This window comes from Carassius auratus, chromosome 27 (genome assembly GCF_003368295.1).
Source record: "Carassius auratus strain Wakin chromosome 27, ASM336829v1, whole genome shotgun sequence".
NCBI classification, from domain to species: domain Eukaryota; kingdom Metazoa; phylum Chordata; class Actinopteri; order Cypriniformes; family Cyprinidae; genus Carassius; species Carassius auratus.
The window spans coordinates 13659913-13677342 of record NC_039269.1 but is presented as its reverse complement, the minus strand read 5'-3'; the positions used below and the strand labels follow the sequence as shown (position 1 = coordinate 13677342).

The window sequence follows — 17430 nt, the reverse complement described above, 5'->3', positions numbered from 1 at the left end:
AAGACAAATAGGATACACCTGCTGGCTGCAATTTGATTGCATTAATGTGGAGCTCTGGAAACAAGCATGAAACCTATAAATCCGAGGTGCAAAGCCGTAACGACAGAGTTAGTTGCTCTCGCTACATGCACATTTAAGTCCACTTTGTCACTTTCACATCTAAGGTTAGTTCTTTTTGTTGTTGCTGCTACGTTTAAACCGTATTAATAGCATGTTAATCCATTTTTATTTATCTTGCCGTTTTCTGGTATTGCTTAATTTGGTATAATCTATTGCTTATAAGTGTGGCACGTTTTTCTTTCATTCCACAGTATTGCGGTGTTTTGTATCCTGTGCTGCCTTTCTTCGTCTCTTCACAAAAAAAATGGAAGGTATTCTCAGTCCATGACTCTGCTAGAGCCTATTTGGGCAAACAACGGAGCAAAAAAAAACAAACAAAAGAATTATAATAATAATAATAATAATAATAATAATAATAATAATAATAAATTAAATCTTGGGAATGTGTTTGTGGGGTGTGTTTATATATATCTCTCTCTCTCTATCTCTATCTCTATCTCTCTCTCTCTCTCTATCTCTCTCTCTCTCTCTATCTCTATCTCTATCTCTATCTCTATCTCTATCTCTATCTCTATCTCTATCTCTATCTCTCTCTCTCTCTCTCTCTCTCTCTCTCTCTCTCTCTCTCTCTCTCTCTCTCTCATAATAATATTATTTTTTTTTTTAAAGGAATGACCAACACTTCACAATCAATGGGAGTTGGGCAACCTCACCACCCAGTAAACCACACCAGACCATTTTTCTATGTTCAACCACCATCTCAGCCTTATTTCATGTATCAATGGCCCATGAATCCATATGGCCACTACGGGTTTCCAGGGCCAGGTAAGTTCTTTTGAGACCCTGCTTATTGTGGATTTGGATTAGTCCCTTATTATTATTATTATTATTATTATTATTATTATTATTTAAATGTATATAATTTTGTTCCAGCTTTGCATTTTGGCCGTCCCTACATGGCCCCTTATCAGTTTATGCAGTATCCTGGGTATGTCATCCCACATGCACCCATGCAGCCAATTGATTACAGAAGAACCAACCCCCACTTCCCCTCGGTTGCATCCTACGATTTGCGTGTCCGCCAGCACTTTCAACACGCAGGGATTCATCGGGAGACCACCTGTTCTGAGGTCCAAACAGATTCTAGTGATTCAGTCAACAAACTGATAGACAAAATTGAGAGTCTAAAGGCTTCTGAACAAGGTAGTGACAAGGGGCTTAACAATGTGGTCTCCTCTACACCGGATGTAGTGCAAGGGGAGAAACTGACCGGTTTAAATGAAGACTCGAAGTTAGAGCTTGCTTCTCAGGAAGGTAAGGAGGAACAAGTTAATCAGGTCACAAGGCCCACGACCTACAGTGACTCGGCGTATGATGCTGAATCTAGCCAGGGTAGACTGGATGAATGCATGTTTTCAGATGTGCTACCCCTAGACAGTTCTTCTGTCCATGAGGAAGACGATGCCAATGAGAACGATGAGCAACAGAGTGTTGCTGAAGAACTGTGCTGCCAAAATGGAAAGCCAACAACCAGTGCAACTGGCAATGTGTCCTGTAGTGGTATCAAAAGCACTGCCGATCCAACAGAGAACCCAGATTTGGAGAAACCAGGTGATGAGCAGGTACAAAATATTGTGTCTACTGATGTTGCTGCAGTTATGGAGCCCCTTATAAATCTCTCGGAAGACTTTGACCTGCAGTATCAAATCCTCCGTTTGCCCTGCAATAAGACAACAACTGGCCTCGGTCTTGAACGAGAGATTGACCCACTTGTTTACTTCGATTCTCCAACTACTCTGTTGCCTCCACATAACTATATGTCCTCTGTTGGCAGTGCATATTCCTACAGCTACTACCCTCAAGTGACCCAAGAGCGCCAGAGTGTCCTGAGTCCATCCATAGATGAGCTCTCTTCCAGAGATGAAATGTTCTCAACTGATGCGGAGGATCTTGATCTCGTTCCTGGACATGTGTATGTTGGTGGCGGCAGGCTGGCTGAAACCAGTGATGTGCCCATTTGCACAAGAAAAGAGCTCTTGAGCGTGGAGAAAGCTCTCCCTGTCTGCCACAAAATGTGCGTGTGCTGTGGCTCAAGCTTGCAGGATGAGGTAGGATTGTGCAAAATGGCCGAACACCGCCATCCTGAGCGAGATGAGGAGTCTGACTGCGAGTATGACCTTGATGCAGAGGTGCGGAGTAACTGCGAGTCGCCAAGAGTGTCCAAGAGGAAGTGTTGTAGCCGACATGCGCTGCCCTCTTGTGGGCATCACTGTGCCAAACACCGGCACAGGAAGCTGCGGTGTGAGGGCCAAGAGAGCTGCGATCTACGCGAGCATGCTTGTGTGCATCCCAAAGGAGAGTGCTGTGAGGAGTATGGCTCTCTGGTTAAAGCAGATAAGAGAATTCAAAAGGGTGCCTTGTGCAGGCCTTGTATTGGTAAGGGTTTTTTTTTTTTTTTTTTTTTTTTTTTTTTTTTCAATACTGTCACAAGGTGGTCCACTCATGCAGAAATATTTTTAGAACAACAATGGAGAGAGGGTGTTGTCTCTGACCAAGAGAACTGGGCAAGCTGTGGTGCCAAACCCAGGGCTTGGAGGCAAGTTGGTGGGCCTCAAGATCAAGGTAGGAAACAGATTTTACATGGTGGGGGAGGGGGATTTTTGCCTACTTGGATGTGAAGTCTTTTTGAAGTTGAAGGCAAGTGTCAAGTATGCCTGGTCTCTTAAATGGTCTTCTTTTTGAAGTTGTGTGTGTGGGGTTGTCTTTATTTTTTTTATTATTTTTTTTGTGTAAAGCGAGAACTCCACTGAGAAGGCCGACTTGTAAGGCAGTCCACCAGCAAAGACCAAGAAGTGAATATGATGAGGCAGACTTTACCTACTACCAGAGAGGCAGAGGTGAGGTTGGAGTTTTAAACCAGTTTAGCCCCGTTCACACAAATAATGAGAACTATAAAATCATGATAAAGAGTTTTCTTATATTGAGAGGCCTTTAGAACGGTGGAGTCCATTCCACTGCTATAACCAAGTCACAAATTCTAAAAATGTCCAGCTGATGGATTTAAAAACCCTGACACCTAATTAAAATCAATCCTGCTATAACAAACTAGAGTTTATAGCAGCAGACAAGAGTGTACTTGGAATAAACCGACCATATTGTTTGCTGATGTGGATTCTAATACCTCTAGTTGTCATTTTTGGTGTGAATGGGGAAATTAATCCCCACTTTCAATCCTTGTCTTCTGTGTAATAGCTTTGTCCCATCAGGTGCTATGAAGAAAAGGGGCACAAGATACTGAACCACGATGCACTGCTGTAATACTTGAATGTATTACCCGAAACGTGTAAAATGCACTTCACTATGAATGTACACATGGACACTGTTCTTGACTGTATGTAACTTTAAAAAAAAAAAAAAGTATGGCAGTGACCTACACCTCGCTGCATTTCCAGTGCTCAAGTTAACGTTCTATTTTGGGTGCAATGCATTCATCTTAATATAATACAGAGACTACTCGCACTTGACCAGGCCTTGACCTAAGCCTACAAAGCCCTTTTCTCATGTGGCTGGATCTGGGAGGTGTGGATCTGGTCTCACAGCAAGGGTTTAGAATCTTCACCTGGTCAAGGACTGGCCCACTGCGACCGGTTTCAGATGTTGGGCACTGGATATGCAGCTGGTTTATGGGTGATACGGGGAGGGGGAGTAAAGTGGACAGTTTGGCCGCTCTTAGTCCAGATGTCTTTGTTTTATTACTGTGCTATTTTTATACATTGTGTAATGTTGACATGCAGAAAACTCCACCTAGCTTTTCAGTGTTATTGTGTCATTAAAGCCTCAGCATTGCACTTGACCTGTCTGGTGTGTTTTGTGTCCATTCTGTGTTCTCTTTAAAGTAAGAAAAAACCTCCCTAGGTTGCGTTTTGTTTGTTGCCACTATCCATGTGTTTTTAATTTGCAAGGGCCAGACCATTAGAGTGGGCTCGTCAGGATTCCGGCTTCTCAGCTGGTGGTGAACTGAAAAACCAAAACTCTAGCACTATGGTTTTTAAACTCTGCCTTCGTCCAAATACACAGGAGTGGTCCATTTCTTAATCGGTACTTGGAAGTATTTTTGTTTTACTTCTGATTCTTATGACTCACTATATTTGCAGGGGCTGACACTGACTAACTTTGGGGCTAAATAATTAGTCCAAATGTCACCAGCTTCTCAGATTCTCCATTTGATTATTTCAGCATTGCAAAAAAAAAAAAAAAAAAAATGGCCAGAGGAATGGTATCGAAATTGATTTTTTTTTATACAATGCTCTTAACCATGCACAATAAGTTTACTTGTACCAGCATTGAGCATCTTCATTAGTTACGGTAACTTTGTTAGTTCCTTGCTTCAATTCTATAAATCATACTTCTAGAGCTCATAAAAATGCTAAAAATCAACGGAAAGTTTGTGTATTTCTGTAATGTTTAAAGACACTGTTTGTACTTGTCTTGCAAGGCAAGTATTTGTTTTGTAACATATAATCCACCTTCAAACGACTAAACGATCAGACCTGTTTCGACTCGAAAAGCGATGTTAAGGGGCGTGGCAAAATGATTAGCGGTCCTTCTATTGGCTGTTCTCTTCGAAGACGTTGCTCGCTATTGGCTGCGCTGAGGGAGTGGAAGAGCGTTAACCGTGTGCCTTTGAAGAAGGCAAGGCAGAGTGTAATATGACAGATGAGGCTGCTCCGCACGCGACGTTCACCGTTTGCACAGATGAAAACACTTCTCGATATACAAGGTGAGTTTCCTCCCCCCACACTCTTTCAAAGAAACAGGTCAAACTTCTTGGCTTTCCTATTTGTGCATTCGCATCGAAGTTGTTCCGAGACTTTATATACCTCGTTAAATTCTTAAACAGAGTTTAGAGTTTGGATTAGTTTTTGGTCCATTGCATAGATGCATATTTGTTGCATTACGTTTCAACCGCGGTTTTATAACCTGCGCTGAGCGTGTAACTTTGGAGCACATCTGTTCAAAGCATGTTCAGCCTCTGCAACGACGTACCAACCCGTCAAGTTTTGTATTGTGTTTTACTGTGTTTTGTTGTGTTATGTATCAGTGCATTACGGATGGAACCTGATATATATATATATATATATATATATATATATATATATATATATATATATATGAATTCTCTTTCACTTTTTCTTTTAGATTGCAGCAGGATTATTTCGGGCAGCTTTCTTCTCTGTTCCGGTTTAAGTCTTGTTTTGATTGTTTAGAGACACGCAACAATGGCCGCGTGTCAAAATATAGTGAGCTGCCTAACTAGACTGCATTTCTGGGTGACATAGACGTGCTGAATGCCCTGCAATGTAAGCTGATTGTTAGGTTTTAAGACGGAGCCAGTGGCAACTAGTCTAAATATGACTGTTTTTGAAAACAGACGTGTCCTGATAATGCCTGTACATGTCACACAATCCAAAATATTTGGCTTATCTTTATAAATCCCAAACCTTAGCCCAAAGAGTCTGTTTATGTGTCATTCAACCTTTTCATCATTCAAGGTTTTTGGTCTTTACTGTGTCCTTGTGAATTCCACATATATTATCTTATGTTATCTCAGTGCTTTGCTATCAGACAACTGCTTGATTCACTCAGCTTTCGAGGTGCCTTTTCTCAATACATTTGGTTTTATTATTAACATGGGTTTGTGTTGATGAGCGGCATGCACTTTAATCACTTTTAGGAGTTTGACACCCGTTCAAACAGCATTTCAGTACAAAGTTAAAAGCTTATCTGCTTCCTGTCGCAAACACACCCTAGTCAGCCGAAGTTCGGTGCTTCATTTAAAAAATAAACACATGAAGATCTGTGTGACTTTGCTGTATAAATTATGTGTTGCCCTGGGATGTTTGACATTTCTGCATTGTTTACGCAGGTTAACATGGGAGGTGGTGAGTTGTAACACCAACATCCCAAAGGCGACTTACATGAACGGCGTGAAAAAAGGCATCAAAATTAAAGGCCAAGGGCATGCATGAATAGCACCCCTCCCCACCTGCTCAAGTCAATGCATTGCCCTTGAGGAATGCCTCAAGGCTTTAGATTTTAAGTGATGTTTTTTTTCCTTTTCTTTCCCCCCCTTTCTGACAAATCAAATCCCCTGATTCAGCTGCATCCATTAGGTTGATGCTCCGCAGTAGCGCACAGCTAACGGTTTGTTATCTGCTTGTTTCATTGTCTTAGTTTTCGAGACGCCAGACTGAAGACTGACCTTCAGTGAAGCTTCCACCATGGGATTCTTTTTTATTTTAAGATAAAATCATAAAGGCATTGTTTCACATTTGATAATATTTTGTTATGCGCATCTAGTGTACCCAGTCCCATTGCATTTCTATAGTCATGCACTTGATCCTCGGTTGTTTTAAATTAAAAGTAAAAAAGCAAAAATTTCTAGCTCAATTAGAAAATATGCCAAGTGAAAGCCAGCTTGCTCAGCATAAAATGAAAGATTGATGCCAGTACAAAAGTGAGAACTCAAAGGACGTGTTCTCAAGGTTACACCTTCTCAAATATTTCATATGATTTAGTAAATGTGCCCACAGGACGTTTAATAGATTGTCACGTTTTCTCCCCTGTGTGCTGAACCAGAACTCCTGAAGGAAATTCTGCAATGTGAAATTGAGCAGTAATGGTTTTCATGGTAACTGAGATACTATGAGAAGCACACAAATTCGCCATCACAGAGAGCTGGATTCGCAGCGTCCACATTTGTTTTATTTTCAATGCACTTTTTTTTTTTTTTCCTCATTTGTAATGACACCAATGTGATGAGCATGAAACAATCATGTCAAATGGTGAACTGGTCTCATTTAGCAAAAATAGTTTTGGTAAAGCCTTTAAGATTTATTAGTAAATTAAAAGTATTCATGTCTGTATGTCTCTAAAGCTGTCTGTGATATTACTGTAATGCGTTTTGATTAGAAGTCCCAAAGAGGAGGGAAATATTTCCGCTTCTCTATCACAAGATAATGTGCTCCTAATAATGGATAATCCCTCAGGGGCGTCTGTCCATTCATGCTACAATAGCAGGCTTAATTGCATTATTAATTATTTTCCCCCTCAAGGGATGGAATGGAATTATACATATATGAGCAATTATTACATGGTATAAACCTTTGAACTTGAAAGAGAAGAGTGCAAATTGCTCGATGCGATAACTGTTTTGTTTTGCATGTCAAGGTCACATGAGCAAACTATGATGTTATGACTGTAAGTGTAACAACAGGAAGTCTGGAGCGAGGCTTATGCTGAAAATGTGGCCACAAGTCATTTAACTTTAACTTGGTCACTTGATAAGTAAGTGTTCGTTCTTTTCTCAGGTGATTGACGTGTAGTACCAGCACACTTCATTTCGCCTCGAGTATTTCTCACTTAGTGACAAGCACTGAGCCAGTCAATTAAAATGCATATTAGCTGTACAGTACCTGAAGGAAACAATTGCCCTCGAATAAATTTTAGATGAGGTTAGGAAATATTTTTAAGCTCTGAATTGGTTAAGGTCAGAAGGAAGCTTGAGTGCTGGAGGGGTTTTGAACTCTCATTCATTGGTCAGCTTCATGCATGCTAATAGTCATGTGTCATGCAGGTTTGAGAAATTGTGCCTACGGGTTCGACTAAACTAGGTCACATTTTGCTCTTGCTTGTAAGGGGAAGTTTTTCATCCAGTGGAAATTTGTACTGCCATTGTGTGGCCATATAAACACTCATAAGTGGATTATACTGCCCATTGAGTAAAACAACATTATATGCCAATAAATCAACCTTGATTACAAGGTTATATTGATGACAGAAAACAATAATAAATCTATTGTATCATAAATATTAAACCTTATATTTGAAGACAAAACAAACATAAATAGAAGAAGGGTATAAAGCATGGAAAAGGGCAGAACAAAAGAGCACAAAGAGCACAGATCAGCAGTCAGGAATGGAGGAGTACTAGATGTGTCATTAGCAAGGTATGTCACCCTCTTATCATGGTCATGTGTTTAGGAAATAACTTGTCTTGCTCAGACTGAGGGATGAACCAAAGCCATAAGCATTTCTCAGGAAAAAACATGTTTTTTAATTATTATTTCTTGTTGCATCAACTGTATCAAATGTATCACAATGTATCACACAGCAAAAATGTATCCATTCTGAGAATTTTTAAATTTATCCATTCTGAGAATTATTATTATTTTTTTGGCTAAAATATTTCAAATCTATGCTAAATGTATGTTGTTAACAGTGCAGATTTTTCAAAAAGAAAAAAAAAAAAATTAAACCTTCAAATGCCAAATATATATTACAAGATGTATGTCAAGTGGCAGAAAGTACATTTCCAATCTTGAAACACATTTTGAGCAAATGCAAAATGTGTTAAAATATACAGTTTGCAAATTATAAATGTATTTAGACAGAAAGTGTATGGAAAAATAATCAATAAGAAATGTAAGTAACTAAAACTACATGTATTTATGTATCTTTTTTATATCATTTATATAGTATAGCAATATATATAGTATAGCAATTGTATAGCAATGGATTTTGTATATTTTGAAATATTAGAAATTTGTAAAAAAGATCTGTACAGTATGGGTATTAAGATTGTACATGTTGGTGAATTGCAATGTAATGGTTGCATATTCTAATGATTCTTAAACTTACCTCGTGATATGATACACTTTGCCAATAACATGGGTCAAATTAGTTTATTTATTGGTGAAGACATATTCTGTGACTATATATATATATATATATATATATATATATATATATATATATATATATATATATATATATATATATATATATATATATATATATATATATTTTTTTTTTTTTAATTTATTTTAAAATCTAAAATATTAATTATTAGAAGTTTTACCTCTCCTTTAATTTCTTCTTGTTTAACTTTAAAAAAACCCCCGGCACATTTAACCTCATCTTCTCCACTTTAAGAATGGATGAGATTCAAGTCTATTAAATAACTCTTTCTTTATTGTCATTCATTTCCTCTTATTTTACAGAGTTATTTCATCATTAGACGGGGAAGGATATTCCTGTGGACTGCTTTTATTTCCAGCTGTGCTCATTGAATGATTTGATACCCTGCTTGGATCTATACGAAACCCATGGTAAGAATCACTCTGTGAAGCCATCAAGTCATTTCACGTTATCATAGAATTACTCACAGATAATTATCTAATTAAGCTGTTTTGTTTTCAGCTGACATACACGCTTTATTCTCTGCATTCTTCACGACCGTTGTCTAGGCTTAGGGTGACTGTGTCAGTCCTAATCCCTGCTGATTTGTTTACCTATCCAGGACGTCTACTTTTAAGTCAAGCCTGACAAGAATATAGATCCAGCTCACAGCCAGCGCATAATAAATTAACCCCTCTGCCTGTATTTGTATGTGCCAAAACCTATCCCCTGGATTAAATTCTTGACAGTCTGTTTTGATGCAACACATTTGTCTCGCTTCCACAGTCAGAGCCAGACGTGCACTGACGGCCTCATCAGCACCAAGTGGTTGACGGAGAAGTGCATTGGCGATTCAAATCGGCAAGAATAGCGTTATTAAAGTAACCGAAGAGCCACGTTTTAAGGACGATGGACACCTTGTCCCAGAACTCCAGGCTTGAGTGCCAAATCTGTTTCAACTACTTCAGCCAACGGCGCCGTCCCAAACTCCTGCACTGCCAGCATACCTGCTGCTCCGTGTGTCTGAGCCAGATGTGGCTCAGTCAGAGAGAGCTTCGCTGTCCCTGGTGTCGTAGTGTGACGCAGATCCCTGGCGGACTTTCGGTCTCCCATCTTGCAGACGACCCGGACGTACTTTCCATTATCAGTCCGTCTCACTCCTCTGAGCACACTCCCATCTTTATACACTTACCCAACAGCGGCTGCTACCTGCTGCCCATCCCTCTGGACACAGATGAGGAATTGCTTCCCGGACAACCAGCGTGCCGATTTGGCCCTAAAAGCGTTGGGGTGTTAAACGTCTCTGATGGCAGGAGCCTCGTGCTGGGGGATGACACAGGTGAGGAGGGGATGGAGGAGGAGGACGAGGTGGCGGTTAAGACCAAAGCATGGACGGGGGTTTGCACTGTGCTACTGGTGGCACTCATTTTGATTTTTCTGCTGGGTATTGTGTTGCATAACATGTCCTGTGTGTCCAAACGCTTCACTATTATTTCCTGCGGATGAGACCGATTCATCAAATTCACTTGTAAAGGACCAACCAACCAATATCGCTCGGAATCTGTTATGTGATTTCAGATGTGATTGTGATTATGTACATCACATATCTATGGTGACTAATATATGGTAGATGAGCCGAAGGGAATGAAAGTCAAGGGCACAAATCTATGTGATTTGTGTTATTTCCAAAGTGCGAAAGCCCTGATTCACTCATTTGCAGGGAATTTGTTCAATTAATGTGCAGAAATGTCATTAAAGAATCTAGCAGTATTCACTCCATGTATTTGCATGTTTGTATGTACCTGAGGGAAATTAACTTGGTTAGATCTGTGCGTTATTGACAGCTTGTAGGCGTTGTGCAGTTTGTAACTGAACGCTAAAATTGAGAAATGAATTTAAATGTTGCTAAATAAGCTGCACTGCCTTTAAATAATGTTTATTTCTGTGTTTGATTGCTGTATGTTTTAAGGTGTTTCATTAAAGCAGTTTCTTTAATATACAACAAATCAAATGTTTCTTATCATTTTTTTTTTTTTTTTTTTATTGGTAGCAAGCTGTTACTTTTTTGTTTTGTTTTGATTTTCACTAATGGGGTTTGCCTGTGATTTAAATGAGTGAAAACATCAGTCTTTGATTTCTGTGCCATAATTTAAACTTCATTCAAAACAAATTAATATTAATATGAGAACCTTTTGACTCTACATGCTGCTTAAAAAGCTTCATAAATACACTACTGTTCTTTTAATCTTGGACCAGTAAGATTGTTTTGAAAGAAATTAAATAATTATTGAATTGATCAAAATGGAAGATCTTTACATTGATAAAAAATTAAATAAAACATTGAATAAATGTTGTTCTTTTAAACTTTTTATTCCTCAAAGAATCCTGTCTGAAAAACAATATATTCGAGCTTCCACAATAATTGTTTTCAACACTGAAAATAAGAAATGTTTCTTGAGCATCATATCAGCATATTTGAATAGTTTCTGAAGGGTCATGTGACACTGAAGACTGGATTAATGATGCTGAAAATTCAGCTTTGCCTTCACAGGAATAAATTACATTTAAAACAGAAAGAACAGAAGACTGACACAAATGATTAGGAATGATCAGTTGTTCATCACGGTCATATAGTAAATACATTATGCTATGCTTTTAAAATGTGATCTTATAGGCCAAGTATTATGAATATAACTTATATGATATAAAAACATCTGATATGAAAGACAAATATCTTGTAACAAATGACAAGTTTATGACAGTATTGTTTTACTCTTAATTAACAGGTTTGACTGATTCATCTACAGGTGCATAAACTGAAGCATACAGTCATGTTGTCTCTTGCCCAAACATTTACCCTAGAACACACTGTACCTTTTCTCTTCAAGAATGACTGTGATGATGCCATTCCACAACAATTAAATAATTCTAGCAAATGAATTATATATATATAGAAAAATAGTCACTCCGTTTGTAATTGGGTTTCTAATGCAGCTGAAGGAGTTACTTTTTGACATCTTTCTCTCTCTGGCCTTAACTTTCTTTCTATATTTTTATTTCCTTTTTTATTTTAGGAATTCATGAAAATCCAGTAGCGTTTCTCGTTCACTTTTGGAGAAAATGCAAAATAAAAATCATACTTGCTATTAGAGTTGTTCCGATTCCGATACTAGTATCGGAAATATCTCCGATACCACAACAAATTCTGGCATCGGCATCGGCGAGTACATGAACCCATATACCGATCCGATACCATTTTCTTAAAAAAGACCTAGTTATGACCGCAAGCTTTGCCTAACCGCTGCACGGTTCTTCTTCGCTGCTCAAAATGCATTGAAAACACAGGAAGTTGTGCTGTGTTGCCACAAGCAACCCCTGTTTAGAGCAGCGAAGAAGAAATGAAAACGCGTTAGCAGCCCTTATCTATATATGACTGGATCACTCATCACATTCTAAACTGCCATAAGACAGTGAAGCTGCTTCTATATTATAGATCAGTGGTTAGCAGTATGTCTCTGTAGTACCGGTAGTTACAGACTCTCGAGTATATTCAGTACCGGCAACTGCGTTCAGTCGCTTCCGTGTAAGTCAAAACGCAGGGCTCCAGACAGTAGCCGAATATATACTAGTGTCTGTGAATATTAAACTGCAAAATACTATTTAAATATTACTCCCGCAAAATCTACATCTCTGTGGGTGACTGGCACAGATGCGCGAGAGCTCGCTGTTTTGTAGTCTCTGCTGTGTGTCATGAGGACACGAACGCATAAACCGTCACTTCATGAGAATTTACCGTTTCATTTGAGAATACTGTCATATCATAAACACAGACACTCAAAGATCTTCATGGCAGCCCATTAAAATAAATGTTTGGTTTACATGAGTAAATTGACAATATATAAAGCTACTGTTGTAGCCTACAGTAATAATAATACATCTCTATAATAATAATAATTATGCCTAGATGGTTGCTTGTTTTTTACTTGTTTTTTACTTGTTAGAGATTATCTGATTAATAGATCTTTTTTTATATTCCTAGACTTATTTGTTGCAGTTTTTTTATACAGTTATATTGTAAAACTTAAATACCTTTTTTAGTTTGCGGTGTTAGATTTTTGGCTGCATTTGAAGTTCTTTTTTGCATAAGAAAATAAATAATACTGTCAAATTCATGTTAGATAATAAAAATACTGTAATAAATACAGTAGTTCACCATGTATTTGTTCATGTTTTATTGAGGGATCTGTCTGAAGCACACCATAAAAAATTCTAGCAATTTACACAGGGCTAGTAGTATATACAGCTGTATATACAGATATACACCCAGGTATCGGATCAGTACTCGGTATCGGCCGATACCCTGAGCCCAGGTATCGGAATCGGTATCGGGAAGAGAAAAAGGGTATCGGAACATCTCTACTTGCTATGATCTATGAAAGACCATTAATATAGAAGCATATTATAGGTAATTTTCATTATTCATAGGTATTATAGGTAATTACATTATTCATTGATTTTACGGACATTTGCAAATGCAGAGCAAAATTCAAAATACAGCTAACATACTTGTAAAAAACAAACAAACAAAAACAACAACAACAAAATTCCATTTAATTATTACAATACATTATGCCATATTTTAATTTTACAGATTTAATTTCAAATGGCACTTAAAGGCGTTTACAGCACACACACACACGTTAGCTGATGAAGCAAAAAAGATCTTGTTAATCCAATTTCTTAGAAATTAAATGTTTCATAAGAAAATATGGGTGTGGTGTTATTGCAACCTCCACATTTTTTTGGCATATTGTTGTGTCAGTATGCATATTTAGAGCTCTGCGTAACAATGCCAAAAGAGCACACCTCATTTACCTCGGCCTGCATCTGTCAACACGCACAGAACTGCACGCATTTGCTGAAATCATGCAAAATGCCAGACAGCACTGTACATGATGGATGGTGTTGTCCACATGTCAGTTTCTCCTCTAACTTTAGTAAATCACCTATACAAAGAGGCCTTTAACAGGCCATTAACACACAACACTGACACAATCCATCTTCACAGTCACACGCGCTCACAAATCCTCTTATGTGCACAAGGATGTTCTCATCTGCTTTTGAAATATATATTTGAGAATATATGGATAAAAAATACTGTCAGGACAAAGAGCTTGGGATAAAAAGCGTAAAAACAAATCATTTCCAATTTTAACTGTCAGTTGTAGACTAGAAGACAAATTAATCCCAGCTAATGGCTTGATCTGCAATAAGAAACCTAAATTCAGAGGGACCTGCATACCATATAATTTTATTATTAATGGAGCAGGTGGTATACAAATAAATAAATAAATGTGTAAATTCACATTTGCACAAAAATTATATCGTGTAGGGCGAGTGAAGAATGAAAACCAACAAATTCAGACATACAGAGACCGGAAATGTGCTTGATTTTAATATGTTAATTGAAAAATGATAATTAAATGAATATTTGACTCTTGTACGTACAGTGTTCAGTATCTCACAAAGTCATAAGTAGCTCCGGCCATTATTAGCTCCTACCAGCAGGAGGCACTAGTAGACTGCAAAACAGTTGAACAGAGACATGGGTAATTTCACCTTCCGTTGAAAATTCCCCAAATGTCATTTTGTACATCGTGATTAAGAGCAGGTGCAGTTTAGTCATGCTACATAAGGAATGAATCATCTTACAGCAGCATGCTGGTTTCATGAAAATGTGATCATCTATTCCCTTTAGTCAATGTGGTGCACTATTATGCCGTTCAAATCTTATTTATAATTTAGTTCAGATGTTCATCAGTCAAAAACTACAGGATTTTTTAAAGGAGATCACATATAGTGTACTTCACCTAGATAAATAATAAATTATTAACAATTGCCTATATATATATATTTGGATGTAAATACCCTCAAATTAAAGCTGAAAGTCTGCAGTTAAAGCACATCTTGTTCGTTTCATTTCAAATCCATTGTGGTGGTGTATAGAGCCAAAAAGATTAGAATTGTGTCGATGTCCCAATATTTATGGACCTGACTGTATATATATATATATATATATATATATATATATATATATATATATATATATATATATATATATATATATATATATATATATATATATGTACATTTTATTCATATATTTTTTTTTGCTCACAATGCTCAGAGGTACAAAGAAAGAAGGCTATACGTATTTATCCTGTGTTTTTTTAAGGAAGACTTTCTAGAGTTCACAGCCCAGACAAGCAATTTCATCTATTAGAAAGTCCACATCCTCCCTCTGAATGGCTGGGTTGGAAAAAACACAAAGGAAGAAAATTCACTTTGTCTTCCAGAGGTTGATAGCCAATCATTGTGAATCCTTCCTCCATCATCTTTGTCTTGAGCCACCTGTGTGAATTCATAATGTCTGCTTATAAGCAGATGATGGGAACAGCTCTGTAAATAAGAAAACTTAGAGTAATTTGTGTTCCTGCATTTACTGGTTAACAAAGACATGAAAAGTTATTTGTCTCGCTCTGGGCCTGGAGGAATGCTTTGCAGTCGTTTAGGGAGATACCTCAAAGCACACATTACTGTTTTCAGGCTGAAATAATACAAACACTATTAAAAAACCTTTCTGTTTCACAAAAGTTTATTTGTGGCAAAATAAGTTCCTTCAGATTATAAAATGGTAAGGAAGATATGGTTCTTTAAAGATCATTTGACTGAATGGTTCTGTGGAACCAAAAATGGTTTTTCTTATGGCATCCGTTTTTTTTTTTTTTTTTTTTTAAAGACAATATGTAAAATCATAAAACGATGAGCTATAACTACTTTTAGAATCATTCAGGAATTTTCATCTTAAAATATGCTGAAAGTTTATTTAAAGACAAACTGAAAATCTGTTCTTCTCTTCAGCTTGTAGTAAAGATAGTCTGCATTGTCCAGGCAGCGGTTGATATGCACATTGAAAAACCCTCAGAACACTACAAATTATTTATTTAATATTTGCTTTGTCTATAAGAAGGAAAAAAAAAAGTGTTTGAATAGTTGTGCTTCAATGATTAGTGCTGTTTCAGTCATTTTTATATTATGTGTAGCACCTTTGGGTATTTTGTGAAGCACAATAGAGAAATAAACATTTTAAAAGTAGATGAAATTAAAGGCTCACACACAGAAAGGAATAATAGAATATAGTTATATAAAAGAATAAATAAAATAAAATTTTCTTAAATAACTGGTTTACTATTCATAGTTCTCAATTCTGGATATTTCAAACAATCTTTCATTTTGACTTCTTTCTTCCTCAGTTCTCCACCAAAAAAACATTTCCTTTTTTTGTATATATAGGAGCTTTTAGTTATACATTAAGTAGTGATTGTCTAGCAATAGAGATTGTCTGCCATTACTTTGCCTTCCACATGAAACACAGTTTGAAGACATCTATGTGCTGTCCACATTGAATTCTTTTGTCCCCATCATTGTGCTTGGAGGTTGGAGGAGATACTCGACACACAGCTGATTATATTCCTGCAGGAGGCCCTGAGAACAACACATGGCCTTTACACCTTGGTTTTCAATGCCTCCTCAAGCATCAATGACTCTTTGCAGCCTGTTGTGATAGTGTATGACTTCCTAGTTAGTCCTGAGCAGTAAAGCTGCCCACTGTTCTTGACAAAGCCTTGAATCCTTTGACTCTCTTGCATGTTATGCAGTCTGCAATCGTTTGTACTCAGATATTGATATTGAGATCCAACTGTGGATAATAAGGAAAAATACAACCAGCACAACCGGCACAGTGTTAACAATCCATGGCATGTCCTTACAAACAAAAGCAATTTGTGTAAATTCACACACACACACACACACACGCATATATATATAGTGCTGTCAAACAATATATATTATAAATAACAATAAATATATAATATAAATTATATGAATCTAAATATATACAGGTGCTTCTCAATAAATTAGGATGTTGAAAAATCATTTATTTCATGTATTGAGTAGCATACGGTGATCATTTTGTGGCACTGCTGAGGTGGTATGGAAGCCCAGGTTTCTTTGACAGTGGCCTTCAGTTCATCTGCATTTTTTTGTCTCTTGTTTCTCATTTTCCTCTTGACAATACCTCATAGATTCTGTAAGGGGTTCAGGTCTGGTGAGTTTGCTGGCCAGTCAAGCACACCAACACTATGGTCATTTAACCAGCTTTTGGTGCTTTTGGCTGTGTGGGCAGGTGCCAAATCCTGCTGGAAAATGAAATCAGCATCTTCAAGAAGCTGGTCAGCAGAAGGAAGCATGAAGTGGTCCAAAATTTCTTGGTAAACAGGTGCATTGACTTTGGTTTTCAAAAAACATAATGGACCAACACCAGCAGAGTACATTGCACCCCAAATCATCACAGACTGTGGAAACTTAACTCTGGACTTTAAGCAACTTGGGCAATGAACTTCTCCACCCTTCCTCCAGACTCTAGGACTTTGGTTTCCAAATGAAATACAAAACTTGCTCTCACCTGAAAAAGGACTTTGAACCAATGGCACCAGTTCTTCTTCTCCTTAGCCCAGGTAAGACGACTCTGACATTTTTCTTTGGTTCAGGTGTGGCTTAACAAGAGGAATA

At 37.5% G+C, this 17430-nt stretch overlaps 2 protein-coding genes across 6 annotated transcripts; both read left to right on the top strand.

Moving 5' to 3' along the window:
- The first annotated feature begins 57 nt into the window (after nt 1-57).
- LOC113045554 (uncharacterized) lies at nt 58-3913 on the top strand. 2 transcript variants are annotated; one of them, XM_026205976.1, is made up of 7 exons: nt 58-164; nt 312-371; nt 730-885; nt 994-2496; nt 2581-2682; nt 2856-2957; nt 3327-3913. In XM_026205976.1, exons 2-7 carry the CDS (start codon nt 365-367, stop codon nt 3356-3358), a joined length of 1902 nt encoding a protein of 633 aa, XP_026061761.1. In that variant the 5' UTR covers nt 58-164; nt 312-364; the 3' UTR covers nt 3359-3913. The 2 variants fall into 2 exon arrangements, with proteins under 2 accessions (XP_026061761.1, XP_026061763.1); XM_026205978.1 differs by having other exon boundaries at nt 3313-3913.
- Nucleotides 3914-4722: 809 nt separating this feature from the next.
- Nucleotides 4723-11020, top strand: LOC113045553 (E3 ubiquitin-protein ligase rnf152-like). Of its 4 annotated transcripts, none has more exons than XM_026205975.1 (3): nt 4723-4840; nt 9123-9230; nt 9586-11020. In XM_026205975.1, the coding sequence occupies exon 3, from the start codon at nt 9709-9711 to the stop codon at nt 10303-10305; it is 597 nt and encodes a 198-aa protein (XP_026061760.1). In that variant the 5' UTR covers nt 4723-4840; nt 9123-9230; nt 9586-9708; the 3' UTR covers nt 10306-11020. The 4 variants fall into 4 exon arrangements, with proteins under 4 accessions (XP_026061760.1, XP_026061759.1, XP_026061758.1 ...); XM_026205974.1 differs by having other exon boundaries at nt 9422-11020; XM_026205973.1 differs by having other exon boundaries at nt 9369-11020.
- Nucleotides 11021-17430: the final 6410 nt, after the last annotated feature.

Bases quoted from the DNA above. Each gene is read 5' to 3' on its own strand.
- LOC113045554 (XM_026205976.1), top strand. The intron at 886-993 runs GTAAGTTCTTTT...ATTTTGTTCCAG, and splicing joins CTACGGGTTTCCAGGGCCAG to CTTTGCATTTTGGCCGTCCC. The intron at 2,497-2,580 runs GTAAGGGTTTTT...AAATATTTTTAG, and splicing joins CTTGTGCAGGCCTTGTATTG to AACAACAATGGAGAGAGGGT.
- LOC113045553 (XM_026205975.1), top strand. From the start codon at position 9,709: ATGGACACCTTGTCCCAGAACTCCAGGCTTGAGTGCCAAATCTGTTTC.